At 44.7% G+C, this 27,005-nt stretch overlaps 1 protein-coding gene across 2 annotated transcripts in view; it reads right to left on the bottom strand.

Moving 5' to 3' along the window:
• The window catches only part of DERA (deoxyribose-phosphate aldolase), a 94,835-nt gene that overhangs the window by 51,404 nt on the left and 16,426 nt on the right, over nucleotides 1–27,005 (bottom strand). The window contains exons 2-6 of one of the 2 annotated variants that reach the window (XM_045000770.1): nucleotides 26,009–26,159; nucleotides 25,517–25,614; nucleotides 6,201–6,348; nucleotides 4,119–4,214; nucleotides 2,724–2,858 (exon numbers count right to left, since the gene is read on the bottom strand). In XM_045000770.1, coding sequence (XP_044856705.1) covers nucleotides 2,724–2,858; nucleotides 4,119–4,214; nucleotides 6,201–6,348; nucleotides 25,517–25,614; nucleotides 26,009–26,039 — 508 coding nt within the window. In that variant the 5' untranslated portion in view covers nucleotides 26,040–26,159. The remainder of the gene's footprint in view (nucleotides 1–2,723; nucleotides 2,859–4,118; nucleotides 4,215–6,200; nucleotides 6,349–25,516; nucleotides 25,615–26,008; nucleotides 26,160–27,005) is intronic. The other variant, XM_045000768.1, reaches the window with a different exon arrangement.

The following is a 27,005-nucleotide window of genomic DNA, read 5'->3' as shown; positions in this document are numbered from 1 at the left end:
TGGCACTCACACTGCCTGGGTCCTGGCCACTGGTCCAGGGGGCTCTGCATTTTATTTAATTTTAAATGAAGCTTCTTAAACATTTTTAAAACCTTATTTACTTTACCTACAACAATAGTTTAGTTATATATTATAGACTTATAGAAAGAGACCTTCTAAAAACGTTAACATGTATTACTGGCACGCGAAACCTTAAATTAGAGTGAATGAATGAAGACTCAGCACACCACTTCTGAAAGGTTGCCGACCCCTGGTCTACACTCATAAAATGCTTTGTTTTAGAAAATGTGCTAACACACACATTTTAACTCGCATGATGCTAAACACAATTTGGAGCCTACTGTAAACATGCATTTTTGTGTTTAAAAAATGTGTTAGCTGATCATGGGAGGGGGACATATGATTAACCACAATCAATTAATATATATATTTTTAAAACCCACACAATGGTACTAGTCTATTCTAGAAGATAAGTCATGTTTAAGTTAAAATGGTGCTAGCTCATTTTCTAATGCAATACATTTCCACAGTGCAGAAAAGGCCTAAACTGGCTTCTAAAATGGTTTCACTTACCACTGTTTAAATTGTACAAAACTCTTTTCAAAACCAGTTTAGCTTCATAGTAACATGGATAGGGCATAAGTATCTCCCATGTCACTGAATTAGACTAATTTTTGCAACACAAAAATCAACACAACAAATTAGCTTTAAGATGGCATTTGAATGATAATGATTATTTATATCTCCATTTAGATCCTTAGAACAAATATATTGTGGACAGCAGCTGTTTGAGCTTTCTGCTTACTTTCCAGTTAGTATATTTCAATCTTTTACTGGAGGTATGACCTCTAGTGGAGGAAAAGAGGATCATCTACTTACCATGGCAATTTCAGTCTTGTTATTATTTATTATTTGTTTCAGAGTAGCAGTCGTGTTAGTCTGTATCCGCAAAAAGAACAGGAGTACTTGTGGCACCTTAGAGACTAACAAATTTATTTGAGGATAAGCTTTTGTGGGCTACAGCCCACTTCATCGGATGCAGGCAGTGGAAAATACAGTAGGAAGATATAGATATACACAGAGAACATGAAACTATGGGTGTTACCATACACACTCTAACGAGAATGATCAGTTAAGGTGAGCTATTATCTTTACTATTTCCCCAAGCTTATTCCCCCCCACACTGTTCCTCACATCTTCTTGTCAATTGCTGGAAATGGGCCATTTTCATTACCACTACAAATAGTTCTTTTTCTCTCCTGCTGGTAATAGCTCACCTTAACTGATCACTCTCCTTATAGTGTGTATGGTAACACCCATTGTTTCATGTTCTCTGTGTATATATCTTCCTACTGTATTTTCCACTGCATGCATCCGATGAAGTGGGCTGTAGCCCACGAAAGCTTATGCTCAAATAAATGTGTTAGTCTCTAAGGTGCCACAAGTACTCCTGTTCTTTTTATTATTTGTGTTCTGGTAGCACCTAAGAGCCCCAATCATGGATCAGGACTCCATTGTCCTAGGCACTCTACAAACACAGAACAAAAGGACTGTCTATGCCCCAAAGAGCTAACAATCTATGAAAGATTGCCAACAAAGGTTGAACTAGGATGGCTTTTGTGATGCAGATGTCAGTCCACAATGATCTGGACTGAGATCACCAACTTATTTACTGCATCTGAAATCAAAATAGCCATTTTGAAAGATAGCCAAGCTGATGCCAGCAACCTGGGTTGCTGCATATATTTGAGTACAAGCTGGTATAAGTGAAGAATATGGTGCAAAAGATCAAGATACATGAACAAGTTAGCACTAGGATAACACTCATGAAGATACAAATATTGGCATGTTGCAACTGATGAAATTTTAGTCCAATGCTAATTGTTAATTGAAGGAAGACAGAGATCAGAAAATATGGTATGTCACTATGATGATTACATTTCCTTAACTAAACTCAGTTATCATATGTTCCTTTCTGAAGTGTTCTCAGTGAAGGCTATTAGTGCTCGTTTACCTTTACATGGAGATTAGTTATAGGACCATTGTCAGCACTTAAGGCAAACCATTCACAGTACATTAAGGGAGAACCAATTAGAGTGAAACCATCTCCAGTATTATTACACGTACTAATTAGAGAGAGAGAGAGAGAGGGAGGGAGGGAGGGATAGAGAGAACACTAGTAACAATATGAACTGTAAATTTGTACTCTCAACTTCAAAGAAAAGCAATTAGAAGACACATCCATTTTTGTCAAGAACCAAAACACACATTTTAACGACATACCATCTACACTGACAACCCGTTTGGGTATTTTTTTGACCATTCTGTTTGTGGGTACTTAGACCATCAGCATTCACTTTTCTGCTGTCTCATTTGAACTAAGCAGAAGTTGGGAAATTATTTTTCAAATATCTCTTTATATAAACTCTTTCAAGACTCAATCTAAAAGTCAAGATTTTCCAAAGTGAGCAAGTGATTCTTGCTGTCTAATATGACATCCCTTAAAGTAGCCTGAATTTTCAGAAAGTGGTAAGCACGCCCACCATCTGAAAATCAGGCTCTTTCAGCGTTTTTCCAGTTCAGCACTCAAAAAACAGAGGTATCCAGATCACTAGTCATTTCTGAAAATCTTGGCCCACAGTGAGCAATCAAAAGTCAAATTCTGCCATCACCAACATGGGCAGAGGATAAAAGTTGGCTCCTTAGCTTTAGCAAGTGCTTACCTTCCCACTGGCCAGTCAGCACAAGGGTTCTGTTAATTACAATGTCGATCTCTCTGGCACCATCTTCCACTGCTATCCTAATCTCTTCTAATCGGTTTTTCAGTGAAGTCTGTGCAGCTGGAAACCCAGTTGCCACTATGATGAATGGGAAAAATAAAGTTGTGAAGTAAGCAAAGACTTTTATATAAATATAATTGTTATTAAGGCAGATTGGGGGTATAAAAAGTCAAGTTTTTTTTTTCTTTTTTTCCCTGAGAGGGAAGTTACTCTACAGCTCCAGTAAAGACTCAAAGACCTAGGAGGCACCGAATTCATCCCCCACCTCATTTACAAGAACATTAGTTCTCCCCTTGAGTTCCTTAATCAGTGCTTTGCTCAGTTTTAAATGTCTCCTGCAAATTGATTTCTCCCACTTTCCTTACAGCTATTTCCAGTTCAGCCTGGCTAATACATATAAGTCCATTGCCTTCAATGGAGTTCTGCCTGCATACACAAGCTCTGAATTTGTCCTAATGTGTGAAATCATCTTTGATATGTATGTTCTTCAGTCCTCCCAAATTCTTTGTAAAAGGTATTTGAAAATAAGTGCAACTAATACAGGCAAGTAATAGTCACAATATAAGTAAAGTTGAATGCAATCATACCCTATTCAACAGTCATTTGAATTTTTGTACTTAAACAATATAAAGATAACTTGGAAAGGAAAAAAATTATCCTTGTTCCACTCCCTCCCCCTCTCTCCCCTTCTGATGTATAAAGAGAATCTGGAAAAGTTCTCTTTCCCCCTTGCAAACACAAACATGTTTTTGTGGTGTTTTTTCAATCCTAAATTCCACATTGTCTCCTCTCTGTGGTGCCTGAAGAACTAGTAAAATGATGACATCATAAAGAGTCGAGACAAAGGTATTTTTACAGGGCTGGACCCTTGCACCTGCACAGAGCCTTGCTGACTTCAATGGGGTGGAAGGATCCACCTGCATGCAACCTAAAAGCTGAGCTATTAAGCAAGGAAGGGTTTTGATTTGTTGATGCTAACAGCTATTCAGCTTTAATGACTAATTCCCCTTGGGAGAAAAAATGTCTGTGTCAAATTAATTATCCCTACGCCTTCAGTTCAGGTATGAGATCAACATACACACCTCATAGACCCCCCCCAAGAGATCCTCCGCCAGCAAAATTTAGACTTGACAACTAAAAACTTGACATTCCAGATACTTTTTAGTGAAAAACAAGGAGTATCCTCCCCACCCCAACCCACCCCCAGCAAAAAACCAACCAACAAAAAAACCAACAACCCTTTCAGGTATTCTTCACCCATTCTATAAAAGCAAAAAGGGCACAAGCCCACTGGGAAAATAATCTTTTAAATAATACTTGTAAAGAAGAGAAACTTACCTGAAGCTACTGGTATGTTACAACCAGCAGCCTTGAGTGCTTTAACAGCATCAGCTACTCTAGCTGGATATACACAGACAGCCGCTGTAGTAATACCTGCAAAAAGTTAAAATCCACTGTTTCACCTGTATATTTCTATGTAATGTGCATTGTCTTCTAGTCCACACTGTGGCCTTGTGTGCACTAGATTTTTTTTTTAAATCTCCTACTCTTGCACAACCACTAAGTGCTCTCTGCAGGCTGTAGCAACCGTGAGAGCTTTAATGACAGCAGGGCTCAGGTGGCCACTGGTAGAGCTACCACCATGTCCGTCAGCCCTGCCCTGAGAACACTGAGGCTGCATCAGTAGTAGCTCAATCGCAGACACAGTTTAAGGCTGGAGTTCTTTATACGCCAGTTTCAGACCCGTTTGCTCTGGGATTTATGATGTCAGAAACTATGCTAATAGAGTATTGTACCTAGGGACCTATAGCGCAGTTTGACTAGCATGGGATACCGTTTGTGTTAGCACAGTTTCACTGTGTTTCTATTTCAAATTTTATTCTCAAAGTCTAAGAAACTTGGCCTGATATTTAATAGTTTTTTTTTAAATGTATAAAGGATTAGAAAGAATTCATAAATCAGAGTTTAAAAAGGGATTGGGTCTTTCCTATTTCATGACTATGGCTAACAATCCAGGGCCTGATTCACCACTGTGTTACTCTAGTTTTACACCACACACCTCTGTTTAAAACAATAGAGTTATGTCTGTGTAAAACTTACCATTGAGATTCGTCGATCAGGCTCCAAGTGTTTATACAGTATTGGTGGGTTTGGTTTTTGTTTGAATGTTGTAGTTCAAACAAAGCACCAAAATCATGTGGCATTTTAAAACAGTCTCCTGTATCTGACACATCAGTGATATTAATACTTCTGAGAAGTTACGTTGTGCAATGCTGAATACTGTATGAAAATACGCCATTTTACGGCCGTCATTTAATAGAAACTCTGTATGGCCACATCAATGCCTTAACAATTCCATTCCAATCAGTATTGGGTGTAAGATTTAGACTTATATTGAGGGCCCAGTTCTGCAAGATACTTTGGAAATGCCTATGCCACAGCAGGGAGGTGTGATTCCCAGTGCAGGTAGACAAACTTGTGCTAACTCTGCTCAAGCTAGTGTGCTAAAAAGAGTAGCATGGAAGTTGCTGCAAGGGTGGTGGCTCAGCTAGCTGCCTAAGCTTGGACCCAAGGAGTCAGGTGGACTTGGACAGCTAGTCTGAGCCACTGCCCATGCAGTGATGTCCACACTACTATTTTTAGGGCACTAGCAGGTCTGTCTGCCCACATTGGGAATCATGCATCCCAGCTGCAGTGCAGACATACCCTTACGGTCAAATCCTGACCCCAATGAAGTCCCTATTAGTAAACACAACTACCTGCTATTTTCATCCCTTTCTTAGTTACTGACATAACTGGGTGGCAGAGACAATTCTGAGGAGAGAAAAAAGCCAATTTTTTCAACACACAGCACGTGTCTGTATCTAATTGTCTGCACAAAGGCGAAGAGCCAGATCCTGGAGCTATACAGAATAACCTCAGCCAGGGTTATGACCCAAAATATTTACAGACACTAAAAAAAGCCCAAAGGTTTATTGGGGATATCACGTGCATTTAATGCAAATAGATTTAGTGCCAACTTACCATCCAGTTATTAAAAGAGAGATGTATTTTTTTATATTTCATAGTTTTATTCTCTTAATGGTTTCCATCTCAAATACTGTAGTGTATTCTATAACTGCCCCTATTGCAATCTCGATCTGGGATCTGTAAATCAAGGTGAGGTTTTTCCCACCCAATTCTTACATCAGAACTAGGGAGAAAGATTTTGCAATCAGAACTTATTTTACCATTTCTTTGAATGAGACTTTCTAGGATCCAGTTCACTCTTCCAGGGCTGTTTGGCTGTGCAATACTAGCGCTAACATCAGTAATGTTCAGGCAGTAGAAGTTGAAAAAGAAGACGTCAAGTTTATGTTCTGTCCATAACCAGTTTTATAAAGCCAAAGCTTGCAAGTAATGTAACCAAAACCATCATACCTTTATCATGCATATTCATGGCTCTCAAAAGATCTTCTCTGATTGGATGCTTGGCTTTGTAACAAAGCCTGTGAATGTTTGAAGGGGTGTCATCACCTGAAAGGGTGGTGAGGTCTATGCAGGTGACAGCTCTCAGTAGCCAAGCAGCCTTTTTTAGGGAAAAAAAGTAATACACAAAAATAGATTAAATTTTTAAATGTGGCCCAGGTGATTTAGGAGACTAAGCCTATCTCAAAAGTGAGTCACTTAGGCACCTACGTTTCATTGACAATCAATAGTGCTTTTGAAAATTTTACCCAGTGTCTAAAAACCAGCTACTATATAGTCAAAGGACAAGTTCCAATTTATGGCACATGGATCAAAGGCTGAATAATGAGCAGGAATCCTGGCATATTATTCCACCAGGATCCTAAAACAATGATGCTTGTATCTGGGCAACCCACTGGAGGAAGGATGCAACCTCTCCCCAACAGAATTGGCCATGTGCCCATAACATGCTAAATCTGCCTCATGCAGAGCCAATCTGCATAGAAAGCATGGACATTTTGCCAGTTACTTCAATGGAGCCAGGATTTCACTCTAGGTGTCTCACATATGTTTTAATATTTGGGTCCTAAACGCTAGGTGTCTCCGATTTCCTGTCTGTAAAATGGGAACAATAATATTTACCTATCTTCCTGCAAAAAAAGTTGGGAGAATTGACTAACATTTCTAAAGCATTTCAGTATCCTTGGATGAAAGATACTACAGAACTTCAAAAAATATTTTTAACTGTGATTGGGTTGTATTTTTTTACTTCAGAAAGTTAGCTTTTTACATCAACGTTTTTTTTTTATAACCTGGTTTAAATTAAAACAAAAATTGTTTTCCAAAAAGAAGGGAATATTTAATCAGCTGCTAAGAAAGGGATTCTAGTCTCATCCCTTAGGAAATGAGTTGTGAAGACAGATGTAGTAAACTGCTTCCAAGAAATGGTGTGAACTTTATTTGTTTTAAAATAAGATTTTGGCTATATATATACACATACATACACACACACACACACACACACACACACGGATATAGACTTGAGCCACAAAGTTTGGATGTGGAATATTATCTACATCTGAACTTTCCCCAAAGTTCAGGGTGTTCAGAGTTAAGGATCATATTCAGGCCCATCTCTATTTGTTAGGCAGCACCTGAGTAGATGAAAAAAGATGTTTATGAAAACAACCCCTCAGTGTTCTTTAAAGAAAAACTGAATTATTTAGCTCAACAGTAGTGTTACTACATAAATAAAGAGCTGAAGGGTACCAGGGGCAACAATGCATCTGTCCTGCAGACACATTAAGGAGGACAGCAACCCCAGAGTAAATCACCACCCCAAGTGATTATATCTATGCAATCCAAGGGGCTGATCCTTCACTTCGTTGCACCTTATGTGAATATGTGGTAATTTACAGCAAATCAGAATGCTCCTCATAGATATTAAGGCCATAAGGGACCATCATGATTATCTAGTCTGACCTCCTGCACATTGCAGATCACAGAGCCTCACCCACCCACTCCTGTAATAGACCCCTAACCTCTGACTAAGTTACTGATGTCCTCAAATCATGATTTAAAGAGTTCAAGTTACAGAGAATTCACCATTTACACTAGTTCAAACATGCAAGTGACCCGTGCCCCATACTGCAGAAGAAGACAAAAAAATCCCATGGTCTCCACCAATCTGAACTGGGGGGAAATTCCTTCCCAACCCTAAATATGGCGATCAGTTAGATCCTGAGCATGTGGGCAAGACCCACCAGCCAAACATATGGGAAAGAATTCTCTGTAGTAACTCAGAACCCTCCCCATCTAGTCCCATCACTAGCCATTGGAGATATTTGCTGCTGGTAGCCGCAGATCAGCTACATGCTATTGTAGGCAGTCTCCTCATACCATCCCCTCCATAAACTTATCAAGCTAAGTCTTGAAGCTAGTTAGGTATTTTTTTTGTCTCCACTGCTCCCCTTGGGATGCTGTTCCAGAACTTCACTCCTCTGATGGTTCGAAACCTTACTCTAATTTCAAGCATAAACTTGCTGATGGCCAACTTATATCCATTTATTCTTCTGACAACTTTGGTGCTTAACTTAAATAACTCCTCTCACTCCCTGGTATTTATCCCTCACATGTGTTTATAGGGAGCAATCAGATTTCCCCTCAGCCTTCTTTTGGTTAGGCTAAACAATTCAAGCTTTTTGAGTCTCCTCTCAGAAGGTAGGTTTTTCATTCCTCAGATCATCCTAGTAGCCCTTCTCTGCACCTGCTCCAGTCCAAATTAATCTTTCTTAAAGACGGGAGACCGGAATTGCACAGAGTATTCCAGAGGCTTCACCAATGCTTTGTATAATGGTACTAACACTTCTCTATCTCTACTGGAAATACTTCGCCTGATGCATACTAAGACTGCATTAGCTTTTTTTCCACAGCTGCATCACATTGGCGGCTCATGGTCATCCTGTGGTCAACCAACATACCCATGTCTTTCTCCTCCTCGATCTCTTCCAACTGACAAGTCCCCAGCTCATAGCAAAAATTCTTGTTAGTCAATCCCTAAGTGCATAACCTTGCATGTTGCACTATTAAAATTTCATCCCATTTCTATTGTGACATTGCACCCCATATTATTCATAGTTTTATGATTATGATATAATTATGATGCATTTATAACAAGATGGGTCATGTAATGTGTCATTGGAAAAGTTATGATTTGCTGAATATGATTATCTTATTTGTATGCATGTATCATTTTTGTATTTGAAGTTATGAATATTGACTTTGTACGTGTATTTCACAGGTAGTCACACCTGGATGACATCCACTAGGCAAAATGCTTCCAAGTCTAGATAGCTGACTGTGAAGGGCCTATTCAAAGTAATGGGCCATTAGGAAAAACAACAGGCCTTAGGAGATGCGTATCCCCCACCTGGTGAGCCTTCCTGAGAATGCTGCAGACAGCTTGTAAGTAATGGCTGCTATGACTCAGCAAGGTATGCAAGGGCATGTGGCCAGGCCACATGACACGGAACCCCATCTTGGATACCAGTGTTTTTCCACAAACTGAGTTTGGTACAAAGGGTTCCCACCCTATGCTAAAGCTATGTAAGTCAGGGAGTGACATCATCTGTTGTTCTTCACTCCCCCACAACTGAACACCTAAGAGAAGCTCCTAAGGAAAAGGACTTGGAACAGGGGTGGGTATCCCAAGCTGCAAAGCAAATGCAGCTTGTCCCTTAAGAATCTGCAAGCTTGCTATCATCAGCCAGGGTGAGAAACTGCTAATTCATATCCAGTCTATCTAGTACGTTAAACTTAGTTTGCGGTTTTGTTTATTTGCTAGGTAATCTGCTTTGATCTGTTTGCTATCCCTTATAACCACTTACAATCTATCTTTTTGTAGTTAATAAACTTATTTTATGTTTTAATCTAAACCAGTAAATTTGGCATGAAGTGCTTGGGAATCTTAGCTCAAGGGGCAGGGGCTGTTGCATTGCCTCTCCACACTGAGGGAGAGGCAAACTCTATGAGCTTATGCTGTACAGTTCCCTGTACAGTGCAAGATGGCATAATTTTGTGTTTATACTCCAGTGCGGGTATGCGTGCCTGGGGAGCTGGAGGTTATCTTGACTGTAGCCTCTCTATTGTTGGTTCGTGCAGTGGCTGGTCAGAGAGCCTGCAGGTAACTGCAGCTGGATGTGTCCCTGCCTGTGTGAATTCTGGTGGAAGTGTAGGACCAGGAGCAGGTCTGCAGCTTGTCACAGCAGCACAGTGTGAAAAGGAGCCCAGACTGGTGAGTCAGAGGGCTCAGTGGTACCCCAGTTCCAGGTGGCACCCTGCGGGGAAACCTGTCACATCTGTTACTCCAGTTTTCAAAATCATCCAGATCTTCTTATATGATATTCCAGTCCTCCTCCAGATTGGCAACACTGTACCTCCCAACTTTGTGTCATCTGCAACTTTGTGTCATCAGCCTCACTTCAGTCCCTGGCAAAATCATGGAGCAGGTCCTCAAGGAATCCATTTTGAAGCACTTGGAGGGGAGGAGGGTGAGCAGGAACAATCAACATGGATTCACCAAGGGCAAGTCATGCCTGACCAACCTGATTGCCTTCTATGATGAGATAACTGGCTCTGTGGATATGGGGAAAGCAGTGGATGTGATATATCTGGACTTTAGCAAAGCTTTTGATTCGGTCTCCCACAGTATTCTTGCCAGTAAGTTAAAAAAAGTATGGATTGCATGAATGGACTATGAGGTGGATAGAGCGCTGGCTAGATTGTCGGGCTCAACGGGTAGTGATCAATGGCTTGATGTCTAGTTGGCAGCCAGTATCAAGCAGAGTGCCCCGGGATCAGCCCTGGGTCCAGTTTTGTTCAACATTTTTATTAATGATCTGGATGATGGGATTGATTGCACCCTCAGCAAGTTCGCAGATGACACTAAGCTGGGGGGAGAGGTAGATACGATGGAGGGTAGGGATAGGGTCCCGAATGACCTAGACAAATTGGAGGATTGGGCCAAAAGAAATCTGATGAGGTTCAACAAGGACAAAGTGCAGAGTTCTGCACTTAGGAAGGAAGAATCCCATGCACTGCGACAGGCCGGGGACTAAACAGCAGTTCTGCAGAAAAAGACCTGGGGATTACAGTGGACAAGAAGCTGGATATGAGTCAGCAGTGTGCCCTTGTTGCCAAGAAGGCCAATGGCATATTGGGCTGTATTAATAAGAGCATTGTCAGCAGATCGAGGGAACTGATTATTCCCCTCTATTCGGCACTGGTGAGGCCACACCTGGAGTATTGCGTCCAGTTTTGGTCTCCCCACTACTGAAGGGATGTGGACAAATTGGAGAGGAAGGCAACAAAAATGATTAGGGGGCTGGGGCACATGACTTATGAGGAGAGGCTGAAGGAACTGGGGTTATTTAGTCTGCAGAAGACAAGAGTGAGGGGGGATTTGATAGCAGCCTTCAATTACCTGAAGGGGGGTTCCAAAGAGGATGGAGCTAGGCTGTTCTCAGTTGTAGCAGATGGCAGAACAAGCAGCAATGGTCTCAAGTTGCAGGGGGAAGGTCTAGGTTGGATATTAGGAAACACTATTTCACTAGGAGGGTGGTGAAGCACTAGAATGGGTTACTTAGGGAAGTGGTGGAATCTCTGTCCTTAGAGGTTTTTAAGGCCGGGCTTGACAAAGCCTTGGCTGGGATGATTTAGATGGTGTTGGTCCTGCTTTGAGCAGGGGATTGGACTAGATGACCTCCTGAGGTCTCTTCCAACCCTAATATTCTATGATTCTATGACCTATCTCGCAGACGTCATCACCACCAGGAACGTGACCTTCCGTGACAGATGGGAAAGGGAGCAGGAACCCAGTGACTCAAAGGGAGGGCCAGTGAACCTAGAGAGGACCAAGTTAAGATCCTACTCAGGGCCAGCTTTAGGAACTGCGGGGCCCGATTCGAATACCCGGCGGCGGTCCGAGTCTTCGGCAGCACTTCAGCGGTGAGGGGTCCTTCACTTGCTCCGGACCCCCCGCCACCAAAATGCCGAAGACCCGGAGCGAGTGAAGGACCCCCGTGGACAAAGTGCCGCCAAACACCCAGTCCACCGCCAGGTATGTAAAAAAAATTAAAAAATTAAAAAGGCACCTAAGGCGCAGGGCCCAATTCCGGGGAATCAGGGGAAATCGGCCTAAAGCCATCCCTGATCCTACTGCAGGACAGGAGCCCACACCTGCGGGAAGACTCTCTCGAGCCCTCTCAAGAATATGTCATGGGAGAACACTGTCTGGCCTTAGAACAGCAGGTGAAAAGCAGAGATGGCCACAGGACCCTAATGGAAGAGTGCCAGGCCCTGGTTCCTCAAATGGAGTAGGTAGTCCAGGACAGCCTGTATGGAGGTACACGAGGGAGAGATGCCCCATTCAGATGCCCAGTGGGAAAACCTCATCCACTTAGCCAGGTATGTCAGTCTAGTTGAGGGTTTCCTACTTTTCAGGAGGACCTGTTGGACTCCTTCGGAACAGCTCCGCTCCTCCAGGTTCAGCCATGCAGCATCCACGCTGAGAGGTGGAGGGACCTGAGATTGGGGTGGAAGAACTGACCGTGGTCCTGCGACAGCAGGTCCGGTCAGTTGGGCAGGGGCCAGGGAGGGGCTGCCAACAGGCTCATGAGTATGCTGAACCAGTGCTGGCAAGGCCATGCTGGGGCGATCATGATGACCTAAGCCTGGTTTCTCTTGATCTTTGCCAGGGCCCTGTTGATGAGTGGAATTGGAGGGAACGTGTACATCAGGCTCCCTGACCACAACAGAAGGAAGGCATCGGAGAGGGATTCCTTGCTCAGACCCTGTGGAGAACAAAACCAGTGGCATTTCCTGTTCTGTCTGGTAGTGAACAGGTCCACTTGGAGAGTTCCCCACCTTTGGACGATCATACAGGCTACCTCTGTATGGAGCAACCACTCAAGTTGAAAGGAGAAATCCCTGCCGAGCTGGTCTGCCAGCATATTCCTGATGCTGGAAAGGCAACAAGCTTCCAGGTGGATTTTGTGGCTGATGCAGAACTCCCACAGATGGGAGTGCCTCCTGGCAGAGAGACAACGAGCATGCTCCCCCTTGCCTGTTGATGTAGAAATTGAGGCTGTGTTGTCTATCAGTACTCGTATCACCTTGCCCGACAGGTGGGGCAAGAAGACTCCACACACCAGCCGGACTGCTCAGAGCTCTTTGACGTTTATGTGTTATGCGCTTCCTCCGGGGACCATATCCCCTTTGTCTAGAGGTTGCCAAGATGTGCCCCCCAGCCTAGGTCTGAGGTGTCCGACACCAACTCGATGGAGTGAGGAGGGTTGTTGAACGGACCCCCTTCCAGGACTGTCCTACAGTCAGTCCACCAGCTCAGCGAGGTAAGTATCGCCTGGGGAATGGTAACCATCTTCTCCAGGGGGTCTTGGGACTGTGAATAGACTTTCACCAGCCATTGTTGCAGGGGCCACATCTGGAGCCTGGCATGGCAGACCACGTAAGTGAAGGCTGGGGACCCAGTGGTCTGAAGTTATAGTGGTCCAAGCCAGGAGGAAAGGGGAAAGGTGGTCAGATAACACTGGGAAAGATGGATCCAGGGAACAGTCTGGTAGGTCGCCCTCGGGCGCACCCTCAAAACGACTATTTGGCCCCCTGCTTACAGGTTGAGCCCAAATGGGCAGAAGGTGGAGGCAGGTGACTCGGGCGGTGCTTGTAACCCTTGGCTCGTTTATGGGGCTGGTCTTTCCGAGGCTGGCTCCCCTGGCCCTGAGGCTGCTGTGCTTTGAACCGCTTGTGTGCCAGGGCTGGGACGTAGAGACCCAGGGTTTTCAGGGTGGTGCAGGAGTCCTTGAGGCCATGCAACTTGCTGTCTGTTTGTGCCGCAAATAGGGCCCTGCCATCGAAGGGCAGGTCCTGCAATGACTGCTGGGCCTCGCTGGACAACCCAGAGAGGAGCAGCCAAGAGACTCACCACATGGAGATAGTGGAAGCCATGGTGCGGGCAGTAGCAGCAGCATCTGACGCTGCCTGGAGGGCCGCCTTGGCCGCAGTCGTGCCCTCATCGAGGATCGCTTGGAAAGCCTTCTTGGAAGCCTCAGGGAGCCACCCTTCGAACTTGGCTTGCCACATATTGAAGTCATATCGGCCAAGAAGGGCTTGGTGATTAGCTACTCTCAGCTGAAGGTTGGAAGACCAATAAACTTTACGTCTGAAAAAATCCAGCCTCCTCAAGTCCTTATTTCTGGGAGTGGCCCCAAGTTGTCCCTGCCTCTCCTTGTGGTTAACCGCCTCAACCACAAGGGAACTGGGGGCTGGGTTGAAGTATAGGTTTTCGTGCCCTTTGTTTGGTACAAAGTACTTACGCTTAGCTCTTTTAGAGATAGGCGCCAGAGAAGAGGTGGTCTGCCACAGGGCATTAGTGATTTTGGAGACCCCCTTCATGAAGGGGTAGGGCCATCCTGGTGGGAGCCGAGGACCAGAGGACATCAAACAGAGAGTCCAAGGGCTCTTCCAATTCCTCTGACTGAAGCCCCAGGTTAGAAGGGACCCTCTTCAAAAGTTCCTGGTGCATCTTGGTGTCATCCTGAGGAACAGGGTGAAGGGGCCCCCATGATAGCTTTGTCTGGCAATGATGAGGAGGATACTGGTGCCACCTCCACATCCATTGGTGGTCCAGCAGCTTGGTCCCCCGGGTCCTCCTGGACCTGCAGGGTCTTACCCCCTGAAGTCTCGAGCACTGAAGGGGGACTGGATACTGAGGCCGCTGGCCTCTCGGAGGCTCCATATACCAATTGGGCAGCCTGGGAAGGTTGGGTGAACCCCCAGAGGTTCCATGGGTACCATGGTGCCAGCCACTGCACTTGAGGCCATGGGACAGGTTTCAGTGCTGATAATGTAGTCGGCACCACCGATACCGGGGCTTGCCCCACAGTCAGGAAAGCTTGCTCAGAGCCGGAGCTACCAACAGAGTGGTCGGTACCAGGTGACCAGAATCAGGCTGAGCGGTGGCTCTTGTCTGACCGGTGCCGGTCTCAGCGTCCCAAAGCCAACCTGTCCGAGCGAGATTGTCTTGGTCGGGCTCTCAGGGACCGACAGCGTTTGGTGGATCTACATCGGATACCCGGCGATCCACGCCTCACGCTACTCGACCAGTACTGGGACATCAAACGGGACCGGGAGCTACTACAGGCTGGTTGCCGGGAGGATCACCCTGAGTAGGGCGATCTCCTTCTTGGAGATGGGCAATGACAGCCTGGCGATCTGCGGTCTCTGGTGTCCAATTGGTCCCGGGATCGGTACCATTCCCTTGCAGACGGTCGGGGCTGGTCCCGGAGTTCCTGCCAGGTGGCACGTGCCCCAGAGGGTCTGCACCAATCCAAGGTATGCCTCGAGTCCCTCGATCGGTGACCCTGGTGCAGGGACCGAAGAGGGCTCAGCTTAGCCTGCCTCTCTAGTCCTGAGGCGTGACGGCTTCAGGCAGGCAAGCGATGGCAGGACATCCCTCTCTTTGGGGAACGGTGCCACTGAGGCGGGGACACACGTATAGGTCCCACCATGGGTTTTCCCCTGAGACCGGGATACCACTGGAGCCAGTGTGGGCGGCACCAGGAGGGTCAGGATGTCGTGAGCCACTTGAAGGGCTTCGGGTGTTGACGGTACCTGAAACTGACCTGGGCCCTCACCGCTATCTCGAGTCGCAAGCAAAGTATGGGATAGGCTGTACCGCTCGACCTGAGCTGGGGCCTGAGTTCCCAATGGGGGTGTTGAGCTGCCTGGCACGGGTCATGGCTCGCCCCCAGCCCTCTCCTTTCCCTTGCGGGAGGTAGGTGAGCTTCCCCTCACAGTCTTTTTTGGTTTCTTGACCAGAGCTGTGGAGGGGAACTGGTGCTGGCTTGTGGATGGCACCAGCAGAGCACTGAGCACGGAGGCTGCAGTACTCGGTGAAGAGTCGGACCACTGCTCTGGTACCGGAGTGAGTGCCGACTCCATCAGGAGCGCTTTCAGACAGATAGCACACTCCTTCTTTGTCCTAGGTTTGAAGGACTTGCAGATACAGCACTTGTCACCTATGTGCCATTCGTCCAAGCACCTTAGGCAGCTGGTATGTGGATCACTGACGGGCATAGGCCATCTGCATCAATCACAGGGCTAAAGCCTGGGGACCGGGGCATGCCCCATCCCCTGGCCGAGTCCCGTTCGGGACTAACAAAGAGTTGAGAACTACTAAGGGTAACTAAGAACTACTAACTATATACAACCATATTACAGGTTTTCAAAGTTCTCAAGAACTGAGAATGAAACAACTCTAGACAAAGCAGCAAAAGTTCCAGCACCATCACCGGCGGCACGAAGGAACTGGGGGGGGGCAGAGGGGGAGCAGCCAGCGGCGCCCCTTATACCGCGCCATGCGGGTGCCACTCCAGAGGGTGCCAGAGCCAGTCCCCTATGGATACTGCTAAGGGAAAAACTTCTGGCACCGGTGCATGTGGCGAGCACACACACCTAATATGGAATGGACATGAGCAAGCACTCAAAGGAGAACTTTTGGACATACCAGAGACTTATTGCAAACTAGCAGATTAAATATCACTGCTATTAACCCTGATCTACAGATTCTGAAATCAACTGTAATGTATATGATTCATTTTAACCATTTAATAACTCTCTTTTAAAAGCCCTCCACGCGGGCCCAGCCCGGAGCTGCCCCGCCGAGAGCCGCAGGAGCCAGCCGGGGAGGAGACGATGCCCTCGGATCTGCTGACCCCCTTCGTGGAGCTGGACGATCCTCTGTGCCAGGCCTTCCTGAGGCTGAACGTGGGGGAGGAGCCTGGCCCCACGGCGAGCTGCCCGGTGGGATACCAGCGCGCCTTCTCCGCCTGCCCGGCACCACCGTCCGGCAGCGCCGAGCCCCTGGACGATGCCCTTGGCGCCTCGGATGCCCTCTGGTCTCTCCCCGGCCAGTGGGACTGGGCCCCGGCGCTGCCCCGCACCAGCCTCCAGCGCATCCCGTTCCGGGCGGAGCGCTCGACCAGCATGATCGAGGGCTGCCGGGAGGGGGCGGCGGCCGCCTCGTCCCGCTACAAGACGGAGCTGTGCCGCACCTACGAGGAGAGCGGGGTCTGCAAGTACGGGGCCAAGTGCCAGTTCGCCCACGGGGCCGGGGAGCTGCGGGGCCTGAGCCGGCACCCCAAGTACAAGACGGAGCTGTGCCGGACCTTCCACACGGCCGGCTTCTGCCCCTATTGATCTGGAGTGAGTTTCTGGTTCTTTGGAAATGGAAGAACCTAATATATGTGATTTCTGGTTTTAATAATCATTTATCACAGAAGTCTGGGTGATGCATGAAGGGCTAAAGGGCCTGAAGGGGACTGTCTGTGGCTCCATGATAACTAGTACAGTATTTAGGAAGAACACATTTGTTACTGGCTTGGTGAAGTATTATGGTAGAATACACCACCAGTCTGCATATATGCCCTGTATTCTGGCAATGTGACCTGAGATTGATTTTAGCTGTGTCCCAAACCAGGTGTCATGACAATTGGCATAGTCTTGGCAGGATACATATAGGTCAATAGGGCTTTGGATCGGAACCCAGCACTGTTAACATTTAAAGTTGATATTGAGCGTTTTAAGGGTTAAAAGTTAGTGACCATGAGTCAGTCACAATCCTATGAGGTTATGAACTTAAAAAGTACGTAAAGATAGAAGAATAGGTCTTACAGGGGACATCGCCGATCAGGACATGAGAGATTTGCTCATGGAATGTGACCAAAAGGCAGCAGCAGAGGCAATCCAGATGCAGACCCTGGCGAACAAGCAACAGTTTGAGCATGAAGAAAAAACGGCAGAACTTCAAATGAAGGAGAAGGAGGCTGAGGATGCAGAGGAAAGAGAATACCAGAGATGCTTAGCAGAGGCTGAAATTGAAAAGGAGGCTCATAAAATGCACATGGAACAGATACAAGCCAAGAGAGAAGCACATCAAAAACAGGTAGAGGCTCACAAGCTGCAACTCCACGTCCTGAACAGGCAAAGAGAACACCCTGTGGATACTTCTCCTCTCAACAACAGAGACTGAGATAAAACCTGTCCAATTTATAAAGAATCTAAGTAGCTTGAAGAATTTTTATCTACTTTGTGGTGTTCGTAAAATTCCAGAAGAAAACTGGATGCCGATTCTCCTGACCAAATTGACTGGTAAAGGGAGGCAAGTGTTTAATGAAATGGGGGTGAAGGAAGCTTTGGATTATAAAAAGATTAAAGCAACTGTACTGAAAAGGTTAAAATGCCTCCTGAGCCCTATAGGTTGAAATTTAGAAATCTTAAGATGTCGGATAATGTTACTTATGTGGAATGCACACATAAACTGCTTGGTTATGTTAAGAAGTGGGTCATGGGAGCAAGAGCATATGATGACTTTGGTAAACTGTTGAATTTAATTACTCTAGAGCAGTTGCTTAGGCTGACACCTGAAGACGTTAAGGCTACAATATGTGATAGAAAGCCTGACTCAGTTTTAAAAGCAGCAGAAATCGATGACAAATATATAGCAAATAGGGCTCATGAGGGGTGTAAGCCCCCGAGGAAAGGTAATCCCTCTGCACCCCAATTTAAAAGGGTTGAAAGGTTTAATAAACCTAACCCTAATTTTGTTAAATAACCTCATAAAAGTCCAGAACATAAAACCTCTCACTCTAAGGGGAAACAGGTGATCTGTAATCACTGTGGAACCCCATGCCATATAAAACCAAAATTGCCCAAACCTTAAAAACACTCCACAGTCTGCACCCACGAAACCTGCTTTGAGTGCTAATGCTGTTACCTTAAATACAGAGGCTAACCATGTAAGCACTAACACTGCCACCTTGAGTGCAAATGCTGTCACTTAGCCTGAAAGGAGATGGAAAAGGAAGGGAATGATCCCACAAATTATATTAATGCTGAGTCTCTGGATGGTAGCAAATAATTAACAGTGCAAAAGTTAATAATGTTAGCTGTGTAGGATGGCACTGTTAAGCATCTGATATTACTTTAGTTAAAGGAAATCTTGTCAGAGCAGGAGATTTGTTGCCAGATAAGTGTGTGAATATTTTGGCTCTCTGAGTTCTCTGTGAAAGTACTTTTGGCCAAAATCCACCTGGAGTGGGAAAATGTTAAAGGTGATATTGTGGTTGGTATTCGCGATTTGCTACCCACTGATATCTTGATTGTTAACAATATAATAACTATGTTTAATCAGGTTAATATCATAACCAGGTCACAGGGAAGGTATGGCTCTGATGCAGGTACCCTGCCTGGTATCAGTGAGGAAAACTTTAGCAGGTAGAGTGTGTCTCCCAGCTTATGCCAGTTGAGAACTTGTCTGATACGATTCTGAGGTGATTCTGGACTTAAATTAAACACAGGAAGAATTTGTTGCTGCTCAGAGTAGTGCCCCAGCTGAAGAAGTAAGAGGAGGATTTTTTTTTTTTTTATGAACGATGGATTTTTGTTTAGGAAGGCTCCTTCAGGGAAAGAGAGGCTTCCTAGTGAACTTGTAAACAGATAATTAATTGTACCTAAAGAGTGCAGGAGAGAATTGCTCCCACTAGCTCAAGAAGAGCCATTGTCTGCTGACAGTAGCAGTGTACCCACTGAAAAGGCTGTCCCAATTGCTAACTGCCAGAGCTTTCCAGCTGAGCACAGCTCCACTGACTTAACTCTACAGAGTACCAGGAAAGGTGGCTTAGCAAAGGTTTCAGAAGGGGAAAATGGAAAAAGAATTTTTGGGGAATATAAAGACGCCCTGTAACCAGTTGGCTTTGCCTAACCAACATTTTAGAGTAATAGAGTTGTTGGCACATGGGTATTCCTATGCTGATTCTTTAATGGAAAATGCCCAGGACAGAGAGGCTGATGCAGCACCTGTCCATCTAGCTTGTGTGTCAGATCCTGCTTGGGTAACTGACTTTTCAGAGCAGAGCAGCCGTGCAGACGACCCCTTGGGAACACAAAAGGTGGTGGAAGACAGATTGTCACCTCTAGACCCTTTGAATATGTCCTAGTGAGATCACGCAAATCTGATTCCACGTGGAAGCACAATTTAATAGTTGAAAATCACCAGGACACTGATTCTGACATGCGGGTGGAAGCTGACTGTATCTCTTTGAGACAGAGGTCAGTCTTTGAACTTGTAATGGCTGTAGATTCAAAATCAAGCAGTGAGCAGTGTCTGCGAACATGAAAATTAACTGGCTGGGAGGGGGAAGGGAGCTTTGCCCATCGCCACTTAACCAAAGAAAGCTGCTGAGAGGATGCTGCTAGAAACAGACATTCCTAGTCAGCAAGTAGAGTCTTTTAACCATGAAGGCTCAGATTACAACTGTCCAGGAACAAGAGGCGGAGAAGGGATGGATCCTGAAGGTGAGGGCCACCAGTTAATCCCAAGAGGGTAAATAGGCTTTTTGCATGTGCACAACCATGGCGTTGAGAGACAGCTCCACAGAGGATCTGCTAGATTCTCCTACATCCTTACCTCACCGAACCCTAAAATACCACAGCCCTAAAGATATGATTGAATTAAAAGCATATGCCAAGGGAAACATTAAGATGAAGGAAAATCTAGTGACTAGTTGTGGTGCTAATGATAAACCTTGTTTTTCATTACACGGTTTATCATAAGCATCATAATTTTCATTACAAATGAGTTTTTACAAGTATTTTTGTTATACCACGCTTTCTGCTTAGACAGTTTGCCTCTGAGGTCAGTTTGTTCAATACCCTTCTTGAATCTTTGCACAGTGATGACCATGTTTACACTAAGGTATCTTTTTTTTTTTTAAATACAGTATCACACTCTGAATGCAAAATTGATGTAGGAATGGGTGTCCCAGATACTGCTGAATACATCCTAAGAATTTCCCATTCTTTGTAAGGACTGTTATGGGGGCCATGCCCACAATGTCACTGAATCCCTTTACAAACTTACTGTAACAATTAGTCAGACCAATAATGGATTGGACCTGCTTCTTTGTTCTAGGGGCATGGCCTTTACTTCTAAGTCATCAGGGCATACCAAACTATTGTTCATCCTGTGTCCTATATGGATACTTTTGCAAACCCTATTCTGCATTTGGAGACCTTGGCAGTGAGGTTGAGTTCCTTCAGCTTTTGTAACACAATTCTTACATGATTTATGTGATCTTGCCAGGAATTACTGAAACCAGCTAAACTGTTTATACAAGCTCTGGCTAATGTTTGTAATCCATTCAACACTTTGTGAACCAGTATAGTGATTTTATGGGCTAACAACTATGTCGCCTTATGTCACCACCAGTATGAGGTATATGCCCTGTATTCTAGCAGTTTGACCTGAGATTGGCGCTTTTACCCATGTCTCATACCAGATGGCGTGACACCTAGATTATCTTTAATCTCCACCCCATCCTCAGCATTTAGCGGTGCCATTTCTTCTTTACTCATTATGTTCTTATTTATATGGCTATAGAACCTTTTACTACTGGTTTTAATTCCCTTTGCAAGGTCCAACTCCGCTTGGCTTTTGGTAGTTCTCCCTTTATCCCTACACTTTCTGACCTCCAAGAGGTAGCTTTCCTTGCTGATCCACCCCATCTTCCATTCCCTGTTGGCTTTCTGCTTTCTCTTAATCACCTGTTTGAGATGCTTGCTCATCCAGCTTGGTCTCAAATGTTTCCCTACAAGGTTTTTCCCTTTGCGTGGGATGCAGGCTTCAGATCGTTTCTGCAACTTTGACCTATAGTAATTCCAAGCCTCCTCCACATTTAGATCCTTGAGTTCTTCAATCCAGTCCACTTCCCTAACTAATTCCCTTCGTTTTTTTTAAATTTGCCCTTTTGAAATCAAGGACCCTAGTTGCAGATCTATTTTTTGTTTATCCTTTCATTTAGTTTAAACTGAATTAGCTCATGATCACTTGAACCAAGGTTGTCCCCTACAACCAGTTCTTCTATAAGGTCCTCAGTACTCACCAAAACCAAATCTAAAATGGCATCACCTATTGGTGGTCAGCAATATTTGGTGAAGAAATCTGTCCGCTATAACATCCAGGAAAATTTGGGCCCTACTATTATTAGTAGCACTTGTCCTCCAATCTATATCTGGGAACTTAAAGTCTCCCATAATCACTCAATTCTCGGTAATATTTATTTCATTAAAAACATTAAAGGTCTCTATATCCAAATCGGATCCTTGTGGTCTGTAGCATACCCCATCTGTTGATCAAGCACTATCCCAGGGGAACCACTACCAGCTTTCTTCCCCAAAGTGATTTTAGCCCAAACAGACACTGTCTTATCCATTCCATCACTTCTAATTTCTTACCAGTCTACCTCATCATAAATATACAATTCTATTCCACCACATTTACCTTTATTTCTGTCTTTTCTGAACAGCACATACCCTTCAATACCTGTAATCCAGTCATGACTACTATTCCACCATCTTTCTGTTATTCCTATAATATCTGGTTTCACTTTCTGCACCAGTAGTTGTAGTTCCTTCATTGTGTTACTCAGGCTCCTTGCATTGGTATACAAACATCTTAGTTGTTTCTGCTTGTGTTCACCCACATTCCTCACCCAATTGGGTACAGTCATTCTGCTGCCAGTATTGCCTACCTGACTGTTAGCTTCATTGGTATTGGCACTGTCTTTCCTCTTAATGTTCATTTTCCTACTCACTGCTGTTCCTTTCCATTGCTGTATCCTTTCTTACCTGATTTTCCTCCTGCTCAACATTAGAATCAGGTGTGGCGATTACATGAGCATCTCCCAACCATCTCCCCCAAGTTCCTAGTTTAAAGCTCTTTCAATCGGTGGTTCCAGCCTCCATCCCAGAAGTCTATTTCCCTTCTTATTTAGGTGGAGTCCATCCCATGAGAATAGTCCTCTGTCCATATATGCCTCCTAGTGGTCAGACATCCCAAATCCCTCCTTATAGCACCACTGCCTGAGCCATCTGTTGATCATCATAATCCTGTTTCACCTTCATTCTCCTCTTCTAGGGACTGGCAGAATCCCACTGAAGATCACCTGAGCCTTCATTTCCTTAAGCATCTTCCCCAGTCTGGCATAGTCTCCCTTGATACGTTCCAGCGAGAGCCTAACAATATCATTTGTTCCCACATGAAGGACAATCAGTAGATTCTTTCCTGCTCCCATTAGGATCCTCTTCAGCCTCAGGTCCACATCCTGTATCCTAGCTCTTGGCAGACAGCAAACCCTTCTGTTCTCCAGATCAGCACTGGTGACAGACCTGCCTGTTCTTCTTAGTAGGGAGTCCCCAATCACATAGACCTGCCTTTTCCTGGTGATGGTGCGATTCTCCAGACTTCCTCCTGTTCTTTCTGGTTGCAAGTCCTCTTGTCATTTATTCTCCCTTGCAATCTTCTGCGAGTCTTCCTGTATCCTCCTGGGGCTCTGAACTCTGGGTATCTCCATTAGCTCTTCCCTCTTCTTATAGGACTAGCCACTCTTCTCTTCTTCCTTGTCCTCCCTCCTGTGCGCCTTCTTCATTTTCCAACTCAGCAAACCTATTCCTGTGCTCAATTTCCCCTTAACTAGCCAGCCTTTTCCTCTGCCTGGTTCTCATAGTCACATGCTTCCACTGGCCACTTTCCTCACCCAGCAGTCTCCTCTCCAAGTTCTTCAGTCCAGCTTGCATCTTTGAGTCTTGGCTTTTCCCTTCAGCCTGCTCTTGCCTTCCCTCCATCATCTGCTGCGATCCCCTTCAAAACTCAACCATAGTTTTCACCTGCATCTCCCATCCTAGGATCTTCTCTTCAATCAGCTCTATGAGGTGGCACTTCATACAAAGCAAGCTCTTTTCAGGTACTTGCTCAGGAAAATGCACATGCCACAGTTTCCACATCCAGTCATCCTCATTGTCTCTTCCATTCCTTGGATCACTACCACTGCAGCCTCTATAGCGGTCATATCCTGCCCTCCTAAGCACCTGTCAATGAAAAAAAAAAACACACCAAAACAAAACTAGACATCCCCGTCCCCCAAGCTGTCTTTACACACTCCCACTCAAACTACCGTTAGCTGACTCCTGTGCTGCTGGCTGACTGCTTGCCTGACTTTATAGGACCTCTAATCAGCAAAGCCCCACCCCCAATCAGGGTTCTGCTTCTCGCACAGCACACTGCCTCCTACCAGCATCTGCAAACTGAACAGGGGAAAAAAAGAAAAAAAAAAAACCCTCCCACAAAACAGAAAAAACACACACAAAACACACTCACTGCCTCTAAGGTACAGGGGCTTGCCTCCTCCCTTCTCCTCCAACAGAACTCCCACTCAAACTCCCGTTTACAGCTTTGTTTGCTGGCTCCTGTGCTCCTGCTCCTGTTTTATACCCATTTCACACAGGTACAAATGACTGCCCAGGGAGAAGAGAAACAGGCCCCAAGCATCTAAATGTTCTCTAGGTTAAGAAGCACTCCAAGATTTTTTTTTAATCACTATTGGTATTTCTCAACCTAGCATTGGGGGAAGACCATATAGCTACAATGTGACTCTAAACAATGCAGGACACTCATAAGAGAGACTGTAAACCAGCTTCCAACCTGCCTTAAACTTGCTGTAACAGACTGGGGGGGGCAGAATGATGTTTAAAAGTGTGTTTTTTAACTATTAATGTTATGATTGTTGAACACTTCTTACACCAAGGTAGAAAGCTGTCTTCCAGATTCTTCCACTGGGTTTTCACATTGATAGCACCAAATGCATCCTGACGTAAACAGAGAGAACTTTCACTGTAGTTCATGGGAACTGTGCTAACTTACACCAGGGTAGAATTTGGCCTCTAGCATCACAAGTTTTGACAAGAGGGCTGCCTCCAGCCATAAGCTCAGAAATACCAATTATAATGTAACAGTTTCCTAATTCAATGTTTAAAGTTTTCAGTTTATTCCTGGAGATAAGCCATTTTTCCCTATGCTATGAATTTTTATACAGCTGGCCTGAGCAGAACAGGTGTAGTTTTTCTTTAAGACACTACCACAACTTCCTATGGGTCAAGTTCTGCCCTCCAATAGGGCTCCCATGGGAAATTCTGAAAGCTGTGTGTGTATTTGAAGGCAAAATCTGGCCAAGTCTTGGGACACTCTTGCACCTTGCCAGGTTTTCTATCACAGGGTCCAGTTCCATACCTTTTATGCATGTTAAACATTTATTAATGCAAGTAGCCCCTCTGAAGCCAGTGGGACTCCTGGCAAAATACTGCTCAACATGCATAAGGGTTGCATGATGTACCAATTTCTTTACCATGAGTCCCACAGTAAGTTGCGTATTTTGAATTGTACATAATTGGTTAAGCAAAAAAATCACACATTCGGGATCGTTAAGGAAAAAAAGAGTTAGGTAGGTCAAACTTGACAGGGACCACAATCATATCATACAGCTTTAAAATTAAAAAATAAGACTTTGTAGAGAGATCTGTCTGGGAAACAATAAATATGCTTGGATAGTAATATACAGTTTAATCCACTCATGAATAAAGATGCCTGAAATCCATTTGTAGTTTGGCCACTCATGAGTTATCAGGTTTTTAACTTTTTTTGGAGAAATGAATCATCTTAGTCCAACTCATCATCATCAAATACAAATTATTAAAATAAGACATGGACAACTGCAATCCTTTAGGTTTACATGCATCTTGAATGAAATCCAATACTACAGTCTAGAGAGGGGACATGACGGCTTTAAATATACAGAAACAGAATGCTTAAAAAGAGCACTTACTTGCCAATCCTTTTTCACAGTTCTTCGTGACTGAATTTGTTCTGCATGCCTTATAACTGCGGGTTGATTCACTTGCACTCTTGAGATCGAGCCAAGGTCTAGGAAGAAGACTCCCATTAATTTTAGTGTATTTTTAATATATTTTAATGGTATTTTAAAAGGAAAGGTCCTTATAATTCAAGTCCTTTGAAGGTAGCTTTGGACTCGTGTGCCCCTTTAAGGACTTAAAGGCCTTTCACCAATGCAAAATATTAAAAACCCCTTCAGCATGACACTTTGTCAACACTTATTCAAGGGAAGGGTCTGTGAATCAGATGTATATACTGGCTTTTTGTTTCCTTTTAAAACTTCTGAGTTACTGGTAATTTAATGGCGTTGAAGGATGGCAGATTGCTAGTCCTGGACTCTGAAATCTTCTATGCCTTTAAGAAGTACAGCAGAGAAAATGGCAGTTCAGTTTCCTCACACTGCCCACCAGTGTGCTTCACTAACCTCTGACTTGTCCCTTGAGGGGCAAGATCATGCCCGTTCAACCTTTGGCTGCTCTGCTCAGGCTGCCAGTTATAACCAATTGTGATGTGGACACTTGTCTCCTGGTATCTATGCTTCTGCCGTCATATTCACCAAAGCTACCACACAGCGCCTGTGATGGTAAGGAGTTTGGGTCACTATTGTCCTAGGCAAATTTCAACTAGCAGCCTACAGATCAGGCCCTGTATTCACCAGTTTCCAGAATCATCCATTCTTTGAAAAACACACACACATGCAAATTGACTCTCTCAAAACCTATGAGATGCTGCATACTTCCTAAGAGGTGCTAAGCACTTTCAGCCTTTAAGGAAATTGAAGGCAGAACATTCAAAAGTGGGTACCGATTTGGATGTTAGGTGCTGGGATCCACAAACTGCAAGTGAAGTCAACAGGAGCTGCGGCTTCTTCCCAACTCTGATAGTCAGGCCTAAGGTGTTCCAAGCTGAGCACCAAAAATTGGAGGCACTCAAAATGAACATCCGCTTTTGAAAACAGGCTAAATAGCAAATGAGAGCTGAGGGCACTCAGCACATTCCAGGACTAGGCCTTCTACATCTTCAGCTTTGAAACTTTCATTGGCATGACAATGCAAATGTTTTAATTTGAATTAATGTTCACTTGTGTACATATCCTCTTGATCAAATAATGAGTCAATGATGAAACTAAAGGCAGATGGATATAAGCAAAGAAAAATATTCCATAAATCTATGGTCAGTTAAACTCCAATTAGTTCTTCCTAAATATCTCTTGACCAGGGAATTAAGCCCTGTGGTCACTCTGAAGACAACTTACCTATGGATAGTGCAAAGACTCAAGGATAAGATTTCCAAAAGTGACTAGTGATTCCGAGTGCCTCCATTTTTTAAAGCCCAAGTGGAGGTACCTTGAAGGGGCTTAATTTTTCAGGAGGTGGGTGCTCTGCACTTTCTGAAAAATCAGGTCCCTTTTAAGGGTCTTA

The sequence above is a fragment of the Mauremys mutica genome, chromosome 1 (genome assembly GCF_020497125.1).
Source record: "Mauremys mutica isolate MM-2020 ecotype Southern chromosome 1, ASM2049712v1, whole genome shotgun sequence".
Taxonomy (NCBI): Eukaryota; Metazoa; Chordata; order Testudines; family Geoemydidae; genus Mauremys; species Mauremys mutica.
The sequence above is the reverse complement of the archived record's forward strand: the minus strand, read 5'-3'. Positions and strand labels throughout refer to the sequence as shown.